Source organism: Passer domesticus, chromosome 2 (assembly GCF_036417665.1).
Source record: "Passer domesticus isolate bPasDom1 chromosome 2, bPasDom1.hap1, whole genome shotgun sequence".
NCBI classification, from domain to species: Eukaryota; Metazoa; Chordata; class Aves; order Passeriformes; family Passeridae; genus Passer; species Passer domesticus.
In genome coordinates this window covers 16,542,812-16,562,313 of record NC_087475.1, presented here as the reverse complement: position 1 = coordinate 16,562,313, position 19,502 = coordinate 16,542,812, and the positions used below count along the sequence as shown (strand labels likewise).

The 19,502-nt window shown below is 36.7% G+C and overlaps 1 protein-coding gene across 4 annotated transcripts in view; it reads left to right on the top strand.

Moving 5' to 3' along the window:
• CDKL5 (cyclin dependent kinase like 5) overlaps nucleotides 1–19,502 on the top strand; it is a 124,777-nt gene that overhangs the window by 45,593 nt on the left and 59,682 nt on the right. For 3 of the 4 annotated variants that reach the window (XM_064407581.1, XM_064407579.1, XM_064407580.1), the window contains exons 2-3: nucleotides 2,897–3,126; nucleotides 3,661–3,695. In XM_064407581.1, the coding sequence (XP_064263651.1) occupies nucleotides 3,063–3,126; nucleotides 3,661–3,695 (99 nt within the window). In that variant the 5' untranslated portion in view covers nucleotides 2,897–3,062. Of the gene's footprint in view, nucleotides 1–2,896; nucleotides 3,127–3,660; nucleotides 3,696–9,643; nucleotides 9,730–10,219; nucleotides 10,259–19,502 lie in introns of those variants that run through there. The other variant, XM_064407582.1, reaches the window with a different exon arrangement.

The following is a 19,502-nucleotide window of genomic DNA, read 5'->3' as shown; positions in this document are numbered from 1 at the left end:
AAGATCTCAAATAAGCATATAAATTTTGTCTAGAGAGTAAATGGGTTTAACTAGTCTGACTTCACTAACGTTTGAATTATAGCCCAGTTTGAGGCAAAAGAGAGTTGGGGCAAAAAGTGTTTGGGTATGAATCCATACTACTGCTGGGTGCCACTAGCTGTCTTTTACTAGCTTTCCTTTTAATTTCAAGATTAAGTTCTCATAAAGTGCCCTCAGCAGAATTTGGCACAAAGCTGCCTGGAGCTAGTGTAAAGGAGGGGGTCACTCGAGTGCAGTTTGCTTTTGGGAGTCCCCCTGTGTGCATCTGTGTTACCTGGGATGTCAGTCAGTCAAGATGCACTTTGGGGAGATTTAGGGAAGCTGGATTGTGTGTTTCTTTGGGCCAGCTGAATTGTGTCACTAATGGTGAGTGAAAATCACTGAGTTGACAGGGTTTTATCTTTAAGGAATTACGTGCAAATGCTTCTCTAGGTGCTATGAATTCAGGGGATCAGCTTTCTGTGGCTCTTCTAATTGAAAGTGAAAAGGAAGATGATATGTGATCAGTGGGGAGAAGAGGTACAGTATTGAATATCATAGAATTTTAAGAGTTAGAAGGGACCTTAAAGATCATCTTCTCCCAGCCCTCTCTGCCATGTGCAGGAACACCTCCCACTAGGCAGGATGCTCAAGGCCTTATCCAGCCTGGCCTTTAACACTGCTGGGGTTGGGGATCCACAGCCTCCCTAGCTGGGGGATTTCAGAAACGAAGATTAGCTGCTTGCAAGTCTAACCTTTGTTCCCAATAAAAAAAAAAAAAAAAATAGAATTCATACTGAATAAACTTGCAGAACTGAAAATAAAAATAGTGGGTCACAAGCTGCAGGCCTGCATAGCTTTAAGTAGTTTATGAGAAATTTAGGAATTATGCATGAGGGACAAAGGAAACTGCATCTTAATTTCTTCTTGAGCTTTTGGTACATTATCTTGTAAGTTTCTTTACTGTTTCTTCATATATCTAGGAAGTACTGTGTACACTTTTGGGCAGAATGAGAGTGTACAGTGATAACATTTGCAGATAAGTAATCAATTTATCACAAACTAATTTCTGGAAGGACTTGTCAGTGAATCATGTTGGGAGCTGAAGTAACAGATTTGGTGATGTTACTGAATAGTGCTGATAGAAAACAATATATGTTTTCTGTCTTTTCCTTTCTTTCTGGCAAGTAATTTTGCTGTTCTGAACTAGGCTGACCAGTTTTGTTGTGTCTCCCTTGCATTATGGTGGCACTAGTGGTTGTTTCAAGGTCTCTGTAGCAGTATTTCTGTCACTCAGCTGCAGCACGGGACAGGCAGCTGCACCCTGTGCCTGGCACCAGCCTGTTCCAGTAGAAAGCTGAAGCAGCTCAGTGTGGGCTCTGTTCTCATGTTGATGGGTGCAGCTGAGCAGATGCTCCTGTTTTTCTAGGACCTCATTTTTTGAAGTTCGTTAGTGTAACCAGAAAGTCTGGACAAACAGCAAAAAGGCTTTTGTGAGGAGATGCCAAATGAAATAGGAGGAGAACATATGGGAAGGGAAAGGAAAGAGTGTTTTGTACAATTCACCAGTGAAGAAAAAATTGATTAATTAAAACAGTAAATTAAACCACTGAAATAATTAATAAAGGACTGGGCAGCTTTTTCTAAAAAACAAAAGCAAAGCAGAAAATCCTAACTATCCCTTTAATTTGCAACTCACTGCTTTATTTCCAAATCACTGTGGTTGATTAACTCCGGAGTTGTTTCTAAAGTAACAACCCCTCCCCACATGATCTGCCTGCGTCTTGCTGAAGCAAATGTCATTGTGATTCTCCTCCACCCTTGGCTTGTCCTTTTGTTGTGTATGACCTGGTCAGCACTGGGCTTTTGGCCAGCACCCCTGGCTTACAGTGACATCCCATTTGTGTGAGCTGAACCCAGCATTATTGGGTCACACTCACCCATTACACATAACTTAATTAAATGTATTCACTTCCATCCTGCCATCCCGTTCTTCATGAGTAGGTCTGTCCTTAAGTCACTGAATTGTAAAGATAATATATTTCCAATTCATGGTGAAACCAGTTGAGAGTTTTTCTTTCCCCATTTTTGAATATGGAATATATGCCTTTAATATTAAGGGAGCAAATGCAGTCTGAATTAATAAAATCAAACTTCTAAGAGAATAGCAGAGTAGGGGTAAGCCAAAAACAGCCAAAAAACCTTTGTTCCTTACCCTGTGTATAGTTGCTTAATTTGAAAAATTACTTCAGTGTTTGGGGAGCATTGAAAAAACCCTTTGAAGACATTTTTTTCTGTTTATCACATTACTTAAATAAGTTGATAATGGAAATAATTTTAAAATCTCATTCCTAGTCAGTTTAGCAAATTAATTTCCTTTAATTTTTTTCTTAATAATCACAGAAAATACTAGTAGAAAGCTATTTTCTCCTGTAGAGTGTTCTTTCTGCCATAGCCTTTTTATCATTACAGTGGACAAACAAGAAATTAACTAAACCAAATTTGTTTCTGTACCTAGCTGTCAACATACACCAAGTGGACCATAAATAATTATAAGCTTATTTTTGCTTACTGAGGTAGTTCCTGACAACATTTTTTTTTGCCTCTGTTCTGTAGAAAATTACTTTATGCCAGTTAGTTATTATTGCAATAGACATCCTGTGTATGGGATTACAAGGCCAGCTGTTGTGTCAGATGTATGGTGTCAGTGGGTTCTGTCCATTTTACCTGCTAAGCTCTCCTGATCATAAAATGTAGAAGTAAATTAATTGTCTGTTAAAATTGTTAGACTAAACTGGTGTGATGTCTGTGTACCATTGCTTTCTCTTAGTGAAGTAAATCAAACTTCTAATTATGTTATTTTCTGTTCTTTCCCCAGGAAGCTATTGATTGCCTAGAAATTAAAAGAGGGTGTGAGAAGTCTGATTGATCAAGGTGGAAGTTTTTTTCCCAAGAGCCTTTTCACAGCTGCCTTTTGCAAAATCTTCAGTCGGTCCCATTTGTGCCATGTTTTGTGGCTCTCACCGTAAGAGGAATTTGTCTTGATGAAGATTCCTAATATTGGTAATGTGATGAATAAATTTGAGATCCTTGGGGTTGTAGGTGAAGGTAAGTAGTATCTTCATAAAAGATTAATTAGAATTTTATAGATTTGACTTAGATGATAATGAGTTACCAACTGCAAAATTTTTCTTGTATGTGTTTATTTTCTGTAGCTTCTGGCTAATTTCTGTGTCAGATGGATGAAGGAGTTTGGAAGCTGATAGGAAGGGAGGAGAAATAGAACAGTTTTGTGGGGGCTTGGAGTTCTTTTGTGCTTTTGGGGTTTTTTTCCTTTTAAAACTTTAATGTATTGATTTCTCATTGGTGGTACTAGGGAGATGCAAGTTATCAAACTTACCTGCAAGAGTATTTTTTAAAAAAAAAAAGTCAGTGTTTTAAAATCCATTTACTCTTGAGCAGTTTTTATGAAATTGTTTCGGTGTACAGAGATTTAGTACTTGTATATGTAAGTTCTGAATAATAATACTGGGAGCAATGCTGCTTCTATAGTTAGAACGTTGCTGAACACTGTTTTATCTTGCCACTTTTAATTTTTTTTTCTGCTTTGAGATGGCTTAGCTCTCATCTTCTCTGTTTCAGGAGCCTATGGCGTTGTACTTAAATGCAGACACAAGGTAAGTGAATTACTTTTCAGTCAGAGGGAAATGTTGGTGTTTGAGTGAAGCAGTGGCTGTTGATGAGAGCTAACATGTTAATATGTATGAGACATGGCATCTGGGGTGGACTTTTTCTTGCAGTAATTTACTTAAAGCAATCTTAATTGCAAGTTTCAGAGGAAATGGCTATACCTAGTGCCAGATCTCCTTTTATTGTATTTAATATTTCCCTGAAATATTACTAATATTTTATTAATTTCAACTTAGAAATTTTAAAGAAAAGAGATGACAAATATTTTGGAACACAGTTTATGCTCAAGCAGTCTTAATTAGAATGCCAAACTATTTGCCAAATACTGCTGTAGAAGCACTTGGCTGTCTTGGAAGGGGCAGGGGAGAGAAAGGGGAGTCCATGAGGGATTTCAGCATCTGTAGGATGATCAAATGGCAGTAAGAAAGCAGTGTCTTTTTTTTGGTTGTTGATTTTAATTTGGAAAAGGAAGAAGTTAAAAAGGAAAGAAAAACAACTGTTTGATACAAAAATGAAGTTTGGCAACCTGTCTACACTATTTTAACTAGTGTGTAAGATGGATGTATCTGAACTTGCTGCTTAATGACACAGAACTGACACAAACAAACTACTTTGCTGTCTTTGGAGCTGCAGTGTAGTCATTTAGCAAAATAACTTCTCTGAAGCAAAACATTTCAGAATCACAGAATTGTAGTGATCCAAGAATATATAAAAGTCTTTTTATGTAGTTCATACCTTTTTTTCTAGAAAAATGTAGGACTGTGCAGAGGGTTTATGTCCCTGTGGTGGCTTTTAGTGTGTACACAGAAGGGCTTTTGCACACTGTGTATGCTTCTGTCTGGTGTGTCGTATGCTGTTGTACTGACTTAAAAAAGAAAAAAAAAATTGGAACTTAAGGTCCTCTCCAGCTGAAGTCTTGTTGGGCTTGGGGATGTATAACAGTCAGTAGAGTGACTTAGGTAAATTGGATCTTTTTAGATATTTGTGGTATGAAAAGATCTAAAATTTTATAGTATGAAAATTCAGGGCAAGTAGTTTGAGAACACTTGGGTAGTGATGATACAGCTTGTACTAGGCATCTCTATGCTTTGTGGAAAGTAACCTCACTCAGACTCAATAAATTTCTCAGATTACCAGCATTGCTGAGTGAAATTTAAGCTGTGCATGTCTATTCACGCTCATGCAGAAGAGTTCAGTACTCTAAAAGTATGGTGTGTTGGCAGGGTAATCTGTTGCCAGGTTCCTATGAGAATACCTTGCAGCACACCAGATGACTGGAAAGGAAAGGCTTTCCTTTAGCAGAGGAAGGTGTTCCAACAGGCTGTGTAAAACTGCTGCCTTCCTTGTGAGCATCTACATTTTTTGGTCGTCACACCATTTTTTTCTACAGCTTCATCTTAATGGAAACAGCTGTGCTAGAGGTTTTATACAAAGTGGTATTGCTTTAAACTTCTAGCAAGTGGGTTTACTAAAACCTAGAGTTTCCAGTTTTTAGAGATCTGAAGGAAAGGTGAGGATGTTGGTGTTTTCATCTAACTGATTTATGATTCTGACTTAAAGCAAGCTGAACTGAGTCTCTGAGAGTAGATGAGTTTAGGAGCTGTCTATTTTACCAAAAGAAGAGTAACTGTCTAAAAGTTAAATGTTGGCCTTTTCTACTTATATAGGAATACAAAGATTAAATACACTTTCATACAGTCTTAACAGACTTACCTGGAAATGCAAGGATTTGGGGTTTTTGTGTTGCATTTTGGGGGATTTTGGTGGTTTTTTGGGTTTGTTTGGTTTTTGTTTTGTTTTGGTTTGGGTTTTTTTGTGTTTGGGTTTTTTTTGTGGTTTGTTGTTGCTTATTTTTCTTTTTTCTTTTTTCTTTTTAAATTGTACTGTTTGGCTGCTGGTGGGCAAACTTTTGAATGTAGAAGTATTTATATTAATGTTTATAAATAGTGGTAATATGCCAGGATCAAATTCCCAGCTATTTTAAGTCAATATATCTCCACTGTATTGTTGAGAGGGTAAATTTTGTGTGAAACGAGGAGCCAGCCCTTAATTGCAGCAATTTTCCAACATGTAATCCACTAGTGCTTCAGTAAATATGTAGCTTTTTACCTCAGTGCATTTCACTGGCATGTGTGTATAAATTTAAGTAGGAGAGAATGGCATAAGGAACGAATACCTTGTCATTAATATATGTGTTTTTCCTTTGCTAAAGGAACATTACCACAAAAGCTAAACTAGCTCCTCTAGAATGACTGTGTTTACATTATTATACAGCCTGTTTTTATCCCAAATCCTTCATTGCTAATTTTGGTTTGTGCATAAAGATTATTTGTTTATCTGAGGGGTTTTTTCTGATGCTAAGCTAATGCAAATGATGTTGAAAAAAAAGCAGAGATCATGTTCTGAAAAGCTTTTTCCTATTTTTTTTTCATTTAGTCAGAGGATGTTTCCTAGGGAAATACACTGAAGTGCATTGTGTTTAAAAATACTGGAAATACATCTGATTGTTACAAACTGTTTAAAAAGTCTGTCTTGGCTTATGTGAATTTTGGCTGTTTTCTGAAAAGAGAAGCCGCTTGAACAGTTCAGTAGTGTCAGAGATCATGGCTGAGGAAAAGAATCTTTGCTAATGTTTAAGATTTGTCAAATGTTTGCCCTTTAAATAAAACCAGTATTCATTTTACTTTACAAAGTGGTCTTCCTGCTTCAGAGTTGTTGGGCAGCAACATGATAGGAAGATGCTGTGGTAAAGTCATAGGTCTCCAGAGATGGGCACATGGAGAAAGAAACCTAAAGAAAAAAAATTAAGCCAAAAGCCAGTGTGAAAAGGAAATGTTACACTGTGAGATAATGAACTGTGTTTATAGGAGGAACACTGACAATTGCAGCTGCAAGTAGAGTTTATAGAAATGAGGTGAATACATCCTTAGATGCCTGAGGTAAGTGGGGAAGATGATGATGCTGGAGCAAGGGTTGTTTGTTAGGATGAGGCAGAGCTCACCACACAGCCAGGCTGGAGACGAGCTCATCCAAGCAGGCAGTCAGACCATGAGAGGCATTTGGACAATGCTCTCAGGCAAATGCTCTGGTTCTTGGGCTGTCATGTGCAGAGCCAGGAGTTGGACTTTGATGATTCTTGAAATTTTAAAATTTATTGTTTTCTGTCTTTTTCTTCTGCTATATGTTGCTAAGATATGCTCTGTTTCAGAGTTTTATTTAATTTGATTTTATGTAAACCCTTGCTATCTTTATCAGTCACAGAAAATGATCTCTTTAAGAGGGCCTGGCCCTCTTAAAGGGCTCAACAAAGTGGGCCTGAATGCATTTTTAAATGGGAGAGATCATTCCAGAGGGAATGGTAAGGGAGGTTTAAGTTGGATATCAGAAAAAGGTTCTTCACCCAGAGGCTGGCTGGGCACTGGAACAGCTCCCCAGGGAGGTGGTCACAGCACCAAGCCTGACAGAGTTCCAGAGGTATTTGGACAATGCTCTCAGGAACATGGTGTGATTCCTGGGGTGTCCTGTGCATGGCCACCAGTTGGACTCGAGGGTCCTTGTGGGTCCTTTCCAGCTAAGGATATTTGATGATTTTATGAAAGTTAATGTTTTTTTGTTAATAACATCAGTCACTTTGTAGCCATATGAATAGAATGATGCTGCTTTGATATCTGCAGTTGTGCTGTGTTGTTTCTGTGTTGTTGAGTCTTTTCTAACAATCCAGATTGGTGATTGAAGGTTCCCATTCCCTTACCTCTTCCTTTGTGTTTGTCATGTTACGAGCCCTGCTGAGATATGGATGGTATTCATTGCTAAAAATTGTCATTCTGTCCCTCCTTTGCTCCCCATGGCTAATATTTAGAAATGGAAAGTGCAGGGCAAAGATAAGAGAGCTTTCAGAGTGAAGAAATGAACTTGCTGTGGAAGGGGATACTAATTTTTTTTTTTCTTTTCAGATGTGTTCAGTTTAAAGCAGTACAGTGTGGGGGGTTTGTTCTCAGTAGCACAGATTAAGATGGTTTAAGTTGGCTTGTCCATTATAACATTTCATGCAGTACAAAGCTGGGGTGCAGACACCTGATGCTGCAGAAAATGTTCAAAACAAGAAAGGTGAGGGAGTCAAACAGGGAGTCACCCTTGTACTTTAGTAATGGAGGTAGGTGAAAGAAGCATAGAAGCCTGAGTTAAAAATAACAAGAGTGATTCATCTTGCTTTGGAAGGATATGTAAAATGTATTACTGATGGTTTTCAATTTAAATTAAGTCAAAGACAAGCAATTTGTTACAGTCACAGTATCTCAGATCAGTATTTCTTTTAATCAGACAGTTTCTTCCAGTTGGTCACACTAAGGACTCTGGATAAACCAGACAACTTTTGCCCCTTTTCTTTTGTTTCTTAAACAAACTGTATGTATTTTTGATACTAATTTACATAATCTTTTATATGAATTATTGCTGTGGCTACTGGTGTTGCTAAGTGAAGGGTTACTGCTTATGCCACAACTAAGAACTTCACTTGGAAGATTGCCAGTAAATAAACAAGCCCCCTAGTAGTTGCTGTAAAATCCATCTGCGAAGGGATTATATATCATTACACTTGTAATAATACAGGAATCATATTCAGACCTGCAGCAGTGTGGCTGCCCTTAATGGCTCTTAATTGCAAACAGCTTGTACAGCTGTATCTCATTTTAAGGTCCTTGTAAGTGAAATCTTATTTTTAAGTGTGGATGTGATGAGCACCCAAAGCAAGGCTGTCTGTACAAATAATTTTTTCTTGCAAAAAGTTGAAAATTTTATATGTTTATATCAAATGCTGATAGTTAAATTTTAGGAACATGATTACAGTATTTCTTAGAAGCAGTAGCAGAAGAAGTTTAAATAGCTGAGTTTTAGAGACCTGATGTAGGGTCTTGGATCATTAGGAAAGTAGCGGTGCAAGCGAGGGAATTTATAGTTAATGCAAATTATTATATGGGAGAGGGAGCAGCATATGGCTAATTATAGGACTACATCTGTAGTAGTATGAACTTGGCTGAATATTGGATTACAATCTGGTCTTGTCATCAAATTGCAAATTGCTGTGTAGCATAATTGATGCAAACAAAATGGTATTTCTAAATTTTAAGCTAATTGTTTTCCTGTGAGGTATTCTTGTGGAGTTTTTAAACTTTCCTAGGACACACGAGAAGCTCTAAAAGAGCTAGGTTAATCATTGATTTCTGGACACTCTGTATTTAAACAAAGGCCACTAAGAGCATAACTCAGTGTTTCAGAAGATCATTCATATAGATTATTAAATGTACCATGGTAAAAATGGGTCTGGATCTCATTGGCTTTCAAAATTATTTGTATCAACCAAGTTAATCTAAAATTTAAATGCACTAAAGTGTCTTGAATATGCTATTCACATTACCTTATTTTCTTAATTTTTTTTGGTGAATTTAAAGTCCTTTTTTCTAAAACTCAGGAGTCATGCAAAATGAACTTTGACAGTAGGTAAAACATTCACAATAACAGTGAAAACTTTCCTATAATTTAATTTTTTTCTGAAAAAATCTCTTCTTGGCTCTGCGTTTTTTCATCAGTAAAGATTACAGTGTGTTTTTAAATAGTAAGTTGTCCCTCTGAATGTTCTGGTTAAAGCAATTTATATTTCCTTGATTACTCACTTATGCATAATTCCTAACTCATGGAATACCCTCCTAAAATATAAAAAATCATTTCTACTCTTTTTGAATAAAAATTCTTGGTATTTTTCACTTCTTTTGAAGTATAGTGGTATTTACTTCTCATTCAAAGCCTGGATAACAATAAATGGGGAAAAAGGAAAGTAGTTTCCTTTTATACCATTACAGCTGTTAAAAATTGTACAAATATGTAAATTCTTGTGCAGAGGACCTATTAATTGTACTTATAATGTGTGGTTTGATCATAGCTAAAAACCTAAATAAGGGACTAGACAAGACAAACCTGACATCAGAGTGTGGTGATGAAGAAATTTTGGATACAGTGGTAAGGCAGGTGAGCTCTTCAATAGAGGCCATTTTTGCTAAGACTGCTTTGTGCTCTTTTTTGAACCAACAGCAGTTGTTAAATCTGTGCACAGAACTGGAGTCATTCTTTATGAAATCTATGCCTTATTCACATATTACAATTCTGAAACTCTTTAAAACACATCTTTTTGCTGTGTGTAGCTGCAGCTGCACCTGGAAATAAAGCTTGATGTGTCTGCTGCTTGCTTTTTTTCAAGAATAGTCCAGTTGCATGCTAGCTTCTCATTTTCTAAAGTATATCTACTTGTGCTTTTCTTATTTAAGATAAAAACTAAAACATTGTCTGGATTTATAGAGTATTTCCATTTTTACCATCCCTGATTAATTTTTGTTTAAATTGCTAAATTAGATCCATTTTTATGGAAGTCCCTTTTAAGCTCTAACACCATAGAATATAGTGGCTTTACTTTGCCCATTATGAGAAATCACACACTGCAATTTTATTTTCACTTTTTCAGATGTGTAGCAAAGTGAGGATTTGTTTCTGAACAGAACAGGTAACTCTTTTTTGGAAACAGATACCGACATTGCTCTCCAATTTTACAGTTGTTTGCACGTTAAAAACTTTGATTAGGCATCTTCTGTTTCTTTATCCATGTGAAGACTAATTTCTGTACAGTACTGGGTTTAGAAAGATTAGTACAATAAAGTTCAGTGTCTGTCTTGCATAAAAGGAGGGTGAATATTTGCAGGTCTTGAAGTGAAATGATTATACTCATGGATGCCCATTTCTTCATGGTTCATTCACATACCCTTGTACCCACACTCTTAAGAGTTTAAAGGGATGTGTGTGTGCTCAAGAGAGGTGTCTGATTTGGGCAGTAACTCCAGCATGCAGGATGGAGGACAAGGGTAAGGAGCTTTTATGTCCCCACTTCATCTATGAAGTTCCTCTAGGTGGTGATGACAAGATAGTTCTCGCATCTTTTGTGTATATATAATGTTTAGATATTGTCTGTTGTTGTCTGTTGTTATGGGATAGTCCTTAGCTTCAGTCTAGCTTTCTTCAACTTGCATGGGTCTGTTTTCTGCTTTTCCTTGCTTGGAGTTTGTGTTTGAAAAGTATGTTCATAATCTATTTCCTTGATGGGCTAACAGAAGATGGGCTCATATATTATGAACTGCCAGCTTGTGGCCATCCTCCTGTTGAGGGATGCATGGTCCACTTGTGAATCAGCTGTGCTGCAACCTTCTGGGCTTGGCATAATGTTTTACTCAATTTTACTTTTGAAACACCATCCCATGAACAATATTCTTGATTATCAACAGTGTTATTTCTTCTCATGCTCGTGCATGCTTGTGCATGCACTCTCTCAGTTCTTCCCCCAATATCCTATTCATACCCTGATCTGTTACACATTCCTGCAGCAGAAACAAGATGTCTATGTTCTCTGAAAGGCTGGTTGTTCTTTTTTCAGTTTTTGGCATAGAAGTGAGTTGCTCTATTAAACAGCTCTCCTAATCTTTCAGTCCAGAAAGAATCCTTACAACACTGAGAACTCCTTCCCAAATGCATATTATGAAGCATATTTTTCATACAGTTCTAAGAACAGAAGATTACCACAGATTCCAGTGTGCTGAAAATTATTTGCAAAAAAGTTTTCTTAGACTTAACTTTGGCTGAATAGGATTATCATCATTATCAATTTTCCTTTAGGTTATAAATGGGCTTTTAAAAAATATGGTTTTGAGGTATGACAGAGATAGGTGATATTTTTAAGTGTGATAATGCACTGAGATGTGGAAAGATGAAATTCTGTAGGACCTAAAAAACTTGACTGGTTCCACCTACCTCCTCTTTTGACAGTATGCATCTTGACCAGGAGGCAAGCTATCTTCTTGAAATCAATTAACATTTCCAACAGAGATAGAGTAATGCCATGTTTATGCACAGAAATATGTTGCAGGCAATGCCATCTGCAGAGCAGAGCTGACTAGCTGCTGCTTCTACAGGATCAAGTTTTCTATGACTGTTTGTGTGAAAAACTCATCCAAGGGGTGCCTACCATTTTTTCTCCCTCAAAGCATCAGCCAGTGAGGAATGGTGTTAAGAAACATATACAAGATAGTGTCTGATGGACTTGCACCCTGGGCTCTGAACCTGTTCTAATTTTGTCCTTCTTCCTTCCAACTGCTATAAATGTTGTTGCAGTGCTAAGGAACTATTTGGGAAGCAAAAGAGAATCAGTAAGAGCTTCCCCAGTGTCTTTTAGAAAGGCTAAACATAGGCCAAACGACATCCATCCCATGGACTCTAGCAGGTTTAAAAAAATAGAAAGTGAGAGAGGGACATTTCTCCTCAGAAATTCTGGGGTGTAGTGCTCCCTTCATCCATATTCCTCAGGTAACATAAAAGAGAATGCAGAGTAGATGTCTAGATGATGGCAGGATCAGAGAAGCAAATCAAGGGTGATCAGCCTGTCTATAGTATGTCTCTGTTTCTTTAGTAGGGTTCTCAATGAAATGGATAATTTTTAATATGTATTGTTGTAGATGAGCTTCTCTTTCTTTACCAGCATCCTTCCAATTACACATGTGCACATGTACAGAGCTGTGCACAAGTGTGCATACACACACACACATATTTGTTTAATTAATGAGTTACAGCATAGTGGTCTCTTCTGGTCAGTTTTAGAAAATGCTGCTATATATTCCTTCTGTAGCTTCTGCAAAAGTTTTTATATGTACTGGTTAGCACACTGTTGCACTTTTCATTTTTATGGATGTAGAGGAGAACTGAACACTTGTGTCTCAGTATAAAATATGAATGGCAATAAATCTCTTCTTTTATCAAAGTATATACCAGACATGTACAAGGCTTTAACAAAAATATGAATAAAAATTTCACAGCCCAAGTCTTGTGATTATATTTTCTCAGCTTTCACTTGTCTCTTCATCTGAAGATTGTGTTTCAGGAACTTTGTGAAAATTTATCCTTATTGCTAGAGTGCCTTGTGTTTTTTCCTAAATATGTTTGTCTGAACAAAGACAATCTTTTACCACTTCTGAGCTATTAAAACAAAAAATGGAAATGAAAGTTCTGCTTAGTTTTATAGCTCTGTATCTACAGTAAACAATGAGACCTAGAATTTTTCAGTGGAAGAACATGCCCTTCCTGAACAGATCTGGCTAGGAATCAAATATGAGGGCATAGTTTATTCTTGCAAAGAACAAATATGTGGAAAGATAAAAGTGAAGGAATAATTAGGTATAGGAATCTCTTATCTATAGATTTGTTTGAGGTTTTTCTCTTGATTTTTAGACTGGAATAGGTTAACAATTAACGTTCTTCAAGCCCACCTTCTTATTTTTTGAAGAGGTGGTGTTAATTGACTATTCACACTACCTGAATGAAACCTGTGTGATTAGACTAATTCTTTTTCTTTTATTTTTTTCTATGAAGATTTCAACTGCATTTAGAGTAACCAATTTACTTATTTGCTAACTTTTTTATTTATTGCTACCTATCCAGAGCTCTTGATATATTATTTTATACTGCAATGTTGTGGAGATTTAAAAAAAGAAAATCACACTCAGAATCATGTTATGATGAAACCAAGTCAGATTTAGAACATTCAAGCACAAATGCTAGTCAACAAGCTGCTGTTAGAACTATTGTTTACTCTCTGTACCACCAGAAGGCTTGCTACTATATCAGTTTACAAAGGACAGAAGGCACCCTTCCTCTGAGGGAGCTTTGTTTTCCATATCTGCATCTAGTTTAGACCAAGTGCTGCAATGAAGCTCCAAGCTTATTTGTACAGGTTTAGCTTTTGGATTTTTTTGTAGTAATCTTAAATCAAATCTGAAGTAGGAATCCTGTTGCTGAACATTAATGAGAAATTTTGCTAAGTCAAAGGTTCAAAACCGTTACTCCACAAAGAATCATAAAGCTTTTCCAATTGTTAATTCTTCTTTCACCTCTGTTTAAATGAATATTTATCATGCCTTGAAACTGAGAAGTATGGCTCTAGGAGGTCAATATACAACATACATTCTAAATCCAGAATTTTCTTATGAAAACCTCTCATGTTAAATATTTGAGCTCTTGCTCAAGGATGTGAGCATTCTTCTGGAGGCTTAACATAAGGAGAAAAGCTACTTCTAATGGGGCCTTATTTGCAAGTTATTTAAAGTTTTATTGATCTCAGGTAGTACCTTTAATTATACCAGAGAAAGGAAATGCAAAGCTCATAGCAGGGATATTTATACCTTTGTGAAGATCCTCACCAGTGAACATATATTTTATTCTCTAATATGCAGGTGAAAGAAGGAAGCTTCAGAAATTCTGGTCTTGCTGCTAGTTATGCCAGATTGCTTTGTGGGATGTGAGAATTGACGCTGCAGTTACGTTGGCAATGGAGATGTTCTTACTTCAGTAGCACAGTTTGGAATACTTCGTGTTTCTAGCATGTTAATTACAAATACAGTCCAATGAACTCTGATGATCTTAACGTAGCAGTGCAACTCAAAGAATAATGATCCAGAGAAAGTAATATCCCTGAGGTTACTAGTCTTGATAAGATTTGGAAATGTACCTTAAAAACAAGTGCATGCATGTAAGTTTATGCATGCAAAAATAAAACATTCAGACAGAAGGGCTGCAAAGTTAAGTAACTTGGGTGGAATTAATCTCACCCACTGTTTCAGTGCTTAGGTCTTGCATAACCAATCTCCCTCATTTATATAAGTTGAGAGAGTCCAAAATCCGAAAAGCAGCTCTTACCATCTGGAAATTATTAAAACCAGTAACCTTCTGGCCAGATCTTCTCTCCCTCCCCTGCTTTTACTAACCGTGGGGAAAACCTTGACAAGTCACGCTGAGTCTCTAACTCTTAGCTGGCTAAAGCTAAATGAGATAGACTCTACCTTAGGAAATATTTGGCCTTTTATATAGATTCATTCAGCCTTTTAAAACACAGAATATAATGGTTCTCAGTTTAAATTTAGCCTTGGAGGTTACTAATTCTATTTTAGGCCTGGAGAAGGGCTTCAGTTTCTTTTGCATGCACCAGTATTTCTAATGAAAGAATGCTACCTTTTCCCCTCAAATATGCCTTGCTTATATATACTGTGATAAACTTATTTTTTTTCCCTCCCCATAATTTTCTAGACTTCTCAAATACAAAATTCATCATGGAACACCATATGGATACCCACGCAGTTGTCACACAGCTGTCAGCTTCTAGTATTTGAGATGGCATAGCTAGTAACCTGTTGCCTCCATCCCCCGTGCATACCAGAACACTGTGGAATGAGACTCATCTGTGGTTTTAGTGGGTTTGCAGCTATTTCTGAATTCTCACCATTCCTCTGCTTTCGGTTAAATTGGGTTCCACTAAAATTTTAATGTTCACAGATTCATTTATTTGTTATGCTGCTTTTAACACTAACTTCTCAGTCGAGGTGCCTTACCCCTGTTCTCTTTTTCAATCTGTTCTCAGGCTGCATTTGTCTGCCTTCTTTTCCCCGTTTCTTTAGCCCATGTATTCCCTGGCCCTTAGCTCTTCACTCTGCACTTTTGTATCCTCTCTCCCCACGTAGTGTTTCCAGTGTTTGTGATAATAAACTTGGTGAAATCACGACGCTTTTCCTTCCCCTTTTTCCAAGAAGTATTTGTTTGTCATGCTTGGGCAAACTTTCACAGTGAAGTTAAAATCTGTGTGGTTATTCTTTTTTTTTTCTCATGGCTCAAAAGTACATGTGTTGTGTGTAAGATGTAAAAGGGCAACATAGTCTTACTGGTAGGGGCAGTTTTTGGTAGAAGAGCTTTTTTTAGTCTTCCCAGAATTTCTGTGATGTTATGGCTTTTTTTCTCCTTATTGAAATATAAGGGAAGATCTACTGATCTGGCCACAGCTTTTCAGATGCTGAAGAAACTGTCTGAAATAAGTCCACAAACTCTCTTTCTTGATTTAGCTCCTAAGCTGAAATTTCATCTGCATGAAATGCTATTTTTATGAAAAGTTAGCTGCCATTTCTTCTTCATCTGTTAGTAGTAGCAGAAATCTTCCTTGGATGCAGATTCCTTTATTTCCACATGTATGGTTGGCTTCTCAAGTTAGCTAAATTACCATGCAGTTTGTGTAGAGGCAGCCCTCCTGTTCCCCTGACCTCTGCAGCAGTGATCAGGAGGTGTTTGAGCTATGAATTTTGCCTGCTGTCTTTCTTTTAAGCAGTTGGGAATAAATTTTAATCTTAATGCTGTTCTATGAAGAAGAGAATCTCTAAAAGGAATACACTTTTAGATGCTTCACAGATAAAAATGACAGTTTTCTTAGAAGGCAAAAACTTCTCTCTTATTTTCCAGAAAGTGCATTGTCTGTATAATCCCAGACAAGAAAAGCCTTTTTTTTTTTTTTCTCTGCAAACATGAATGTAGAAACTTTGAGAAGAAATTAGGGTCCCCACTTAAATACCCATCAATATACAGATTGGAAAAAAACTTGTAAAATTTAATTTGCTTTGGTATGAGCATAATGTCGACAAAAATATTTCCTGATGAAAAAGACCTAGAGAGCAAAAAGATGTCTTGGCATATGTCACAAAATCATTACAGGTAGAGGAGGGTATTGTTTTCTTTCTGTAATACTGTTGTCTAATGTGAACTGAAGCTTGAAAATACAAGTGGCATTTCCTGTTCAAATTTATCATTCCCTGGAGAACAACACAAAAAATATTCTCATTAAACATCTGAAATAAGTGAAAGGGAATGACAGATTCCAAGGGTTAATGGAAACATCTATGAAATGTTCCATAGCCAAACCTAACAATGAGCTGACACCAAAATACCAACAGTGATGGTTACATCAGGTAATACCTTTTGCATACCAAATTGCATGAAGAAGACAGGCTTACAGTGTTACACTAATTTGTGCACCCAGAATGTGAGGAGGAAAACTTTTCAGTTTAAGACTTTATTTTATTTTATTTTATTTTATTTTATTTTATTTTATTTTATTTTATTTTATTTTATTTTATTTTATTTTATTTTATTTTGTTTTTAATTGGAGGCACTAAACATAAAAGCTGAATTCTAGACAGGAAGACCATTGTAGCTTAGGCTTTCCCGCAGATGTGGAGTGCTTACCATTGCTAATTAATTAATGTGTTAAAACCAAAAATAACCTCTACCTTGACTCTTGCTTTTGTTCCAGAACAGATCTAGAATGTCTCCTTGGTATCTGAATAGGCAATTGCCACCTCTGGTTTTTAAGGCCCACTGCAGAATACAGAGGAATTGTTGCTGCCATTTGCACTTGAGAGGTGTTAAAGTTAGGGCAAACCTTGTCTCTGCTTGTGCAGCATGGAAATGACAGTAGCTGCTGCTATGTTTAGGTGTTTTTCCTTCAGCACTGAGAGCCAATTTTTTTCTAACATAGTGTTAAGCTGAGTTATCTAAGTTTGAGAAAGCCTGTTGTAGCTTGCACACTAAAACAAAACTTTATATATAAAAATTGTTAACATAGAATTAATAGTGGTACTTTATGATGGATGGATGGATGGATGGATGGATGGATGGATGGATGGATGGATGGATGGATGGATGGATGGATGGATGGATGAGTACAGACATTTCAGGAAAGATAGGCTCAAAAGAAAGGGGAATGACGTTTCCCTTTGTGGGAAAGTGTCTCAGATGTATGGTGGTATTTTCTGGGATGGTGTGGTGGCCCACTCTTAGGAGAAAAGTGGGTCACAGCAGATGGATGATAGTGTGGTTGAGACCCTGTAGTTCAGAGTTAGAGGTGAGACCAGAAACTGTGGCATTATTTTGGGTTTTTGCTGTAGACCAGCTGATCAAAGTGAAAAATGGGCAAAGCCTTTTTTACACAGCTGGTGATGTTTCTGAAATATTTGTTTTTCGGGGGGGGAACTCTGACCCTTGTTTTCAGGGGGGACTTTAACTTCCCTGGCTTTTCGTGGCCAGGCAGTGTGGTGGGATGTAAGCAGTCCCAGAGATTTCTGGAGGATATCAGGGAAATTTCTTGATATGGGTGATGGAAAGACCAGCCAGATTATTAGAATAATTTGCTGCAGTGTTTGCATAATAGTGGAGCTCAAGAACATGAGTACATTGAGGAAAAAATGTTAGAAAGTCCAGACCTTGAATAGACAGTATTCCAAAAACTGATAGATGGGGATTTCAAGGGAGGCAGCTCTAAAAGGCCTCTCTGACATTCCCACATGAGTCTTGTAGCTACCTCAGCAATCTGAAATGGTTCTAGATGCCCATGTTTAGGCTACTGAGTCATGACTGGAGTGACTGATCAGTGTAGAGCTCTTAGAAGTTTGAGCACACAACTCACATACAGCAGTCTGAATATGGATGGCTTGATCTGAAACTGAACTTCATATGAAGAGTTTCAGCCTCAGAAACCTGCTTGACAAGTTTGCCTTTGGTTCAGAGTAGGTCTTGTTTTACAGTTTAAAGAAAATGCCTGCTAGGTTGTTGATGCAAAAAAAAAGACAAGCCCCAAAAGTTTAAAATGTGAAAGTACCATATAAAAATAAATTTTATCCACTGCAGAAATAAAGATTTCAAAACTAAAGCTTGAGATGTGATTAATTTCAGAATTTCAGCCAATCATGCTGAAATTATTTTGACTCTAAGACTTAGAATAACAACACTGAGGACTTTGGCAATGATACATTTTTTTAATAAACAACCAACCAACCAAAGTAATTATTTTCTAATAAGTTCTGCCTACTCTAGAGTTACAAGGTGCCCAGGAAAGGAGCATTGCATTATAATAACACATACACAAAAAAAGGAAATACAATGTAATTATAAATATCTTGTTGACCTCTGAATCTATGGAGTCAGTGATATCTTAAAGGAAGCCATTAAAGTAATATAGTTTGTCTTACTGCATTTTCTACTTTGTTATCACTTGCATTACAAGCGTCAAGATTATGCTACAAAAAGTAATTAATAATGCTGGTATCTGCCAATGCAGTATTATGCTATTTATAAATAACTTTCATTTTCACAATTACCAGTGTTAACAGACAAAAAAAACCCCAAAACCAACCAACCAAACAAACAAAACCCTGAACAAATAGAACTGGAAGAAGACAGAGGTTTGAAACTGAAATTACTATTACTGACATTTTTGCATTGGAAGAATTGTATAGATATGTACTGAATTTGGTTTCTGTTTTACATCCATGGTTTGGATTAAACAATACTGTCAAATTGTAAAATTATATGGATTAGTGCTACAACAGAATGAAATGAAACACAGATTATTTTTTTTAAATTGCTAAAATAGTACTAGTTTATTATGAAAAGCTAGAATAGCTACTATTTATGGTGTTTAAAGCTGTTTTTTATTCCAGATCCTTTTCATTACATTATTGTACACATTCTTTGGAGATGCATATTTTCTTGGAGAAAATTGTGAATGAATATGAAAAATCCACTTGGAAAAATGGAAGTTCTGATGCTAACCACTATCATCAGCCCAATAGTTGGTAGAAAATACTGAGTGGGTTTACTTACTTTCAAGTGTTCTTTTCAGTGTAGTATTTGCACCCTAAATTAGTAGACTGCAAGTCTTGAAGAATATAAAATTCATGTTTTGTAGTGCACTCCTTAGGATTCAGGTGTGCCTCTTCACAACTGCTCAAAGCAGAATCAGCTACAGCACGTTGCTCCAAATCTCATCCTGGTGGATTTTGAATGCCTTGAAGGCTATTCAGAGCATCCCTAGAAATGAGGACATTGAAAATCAGCAG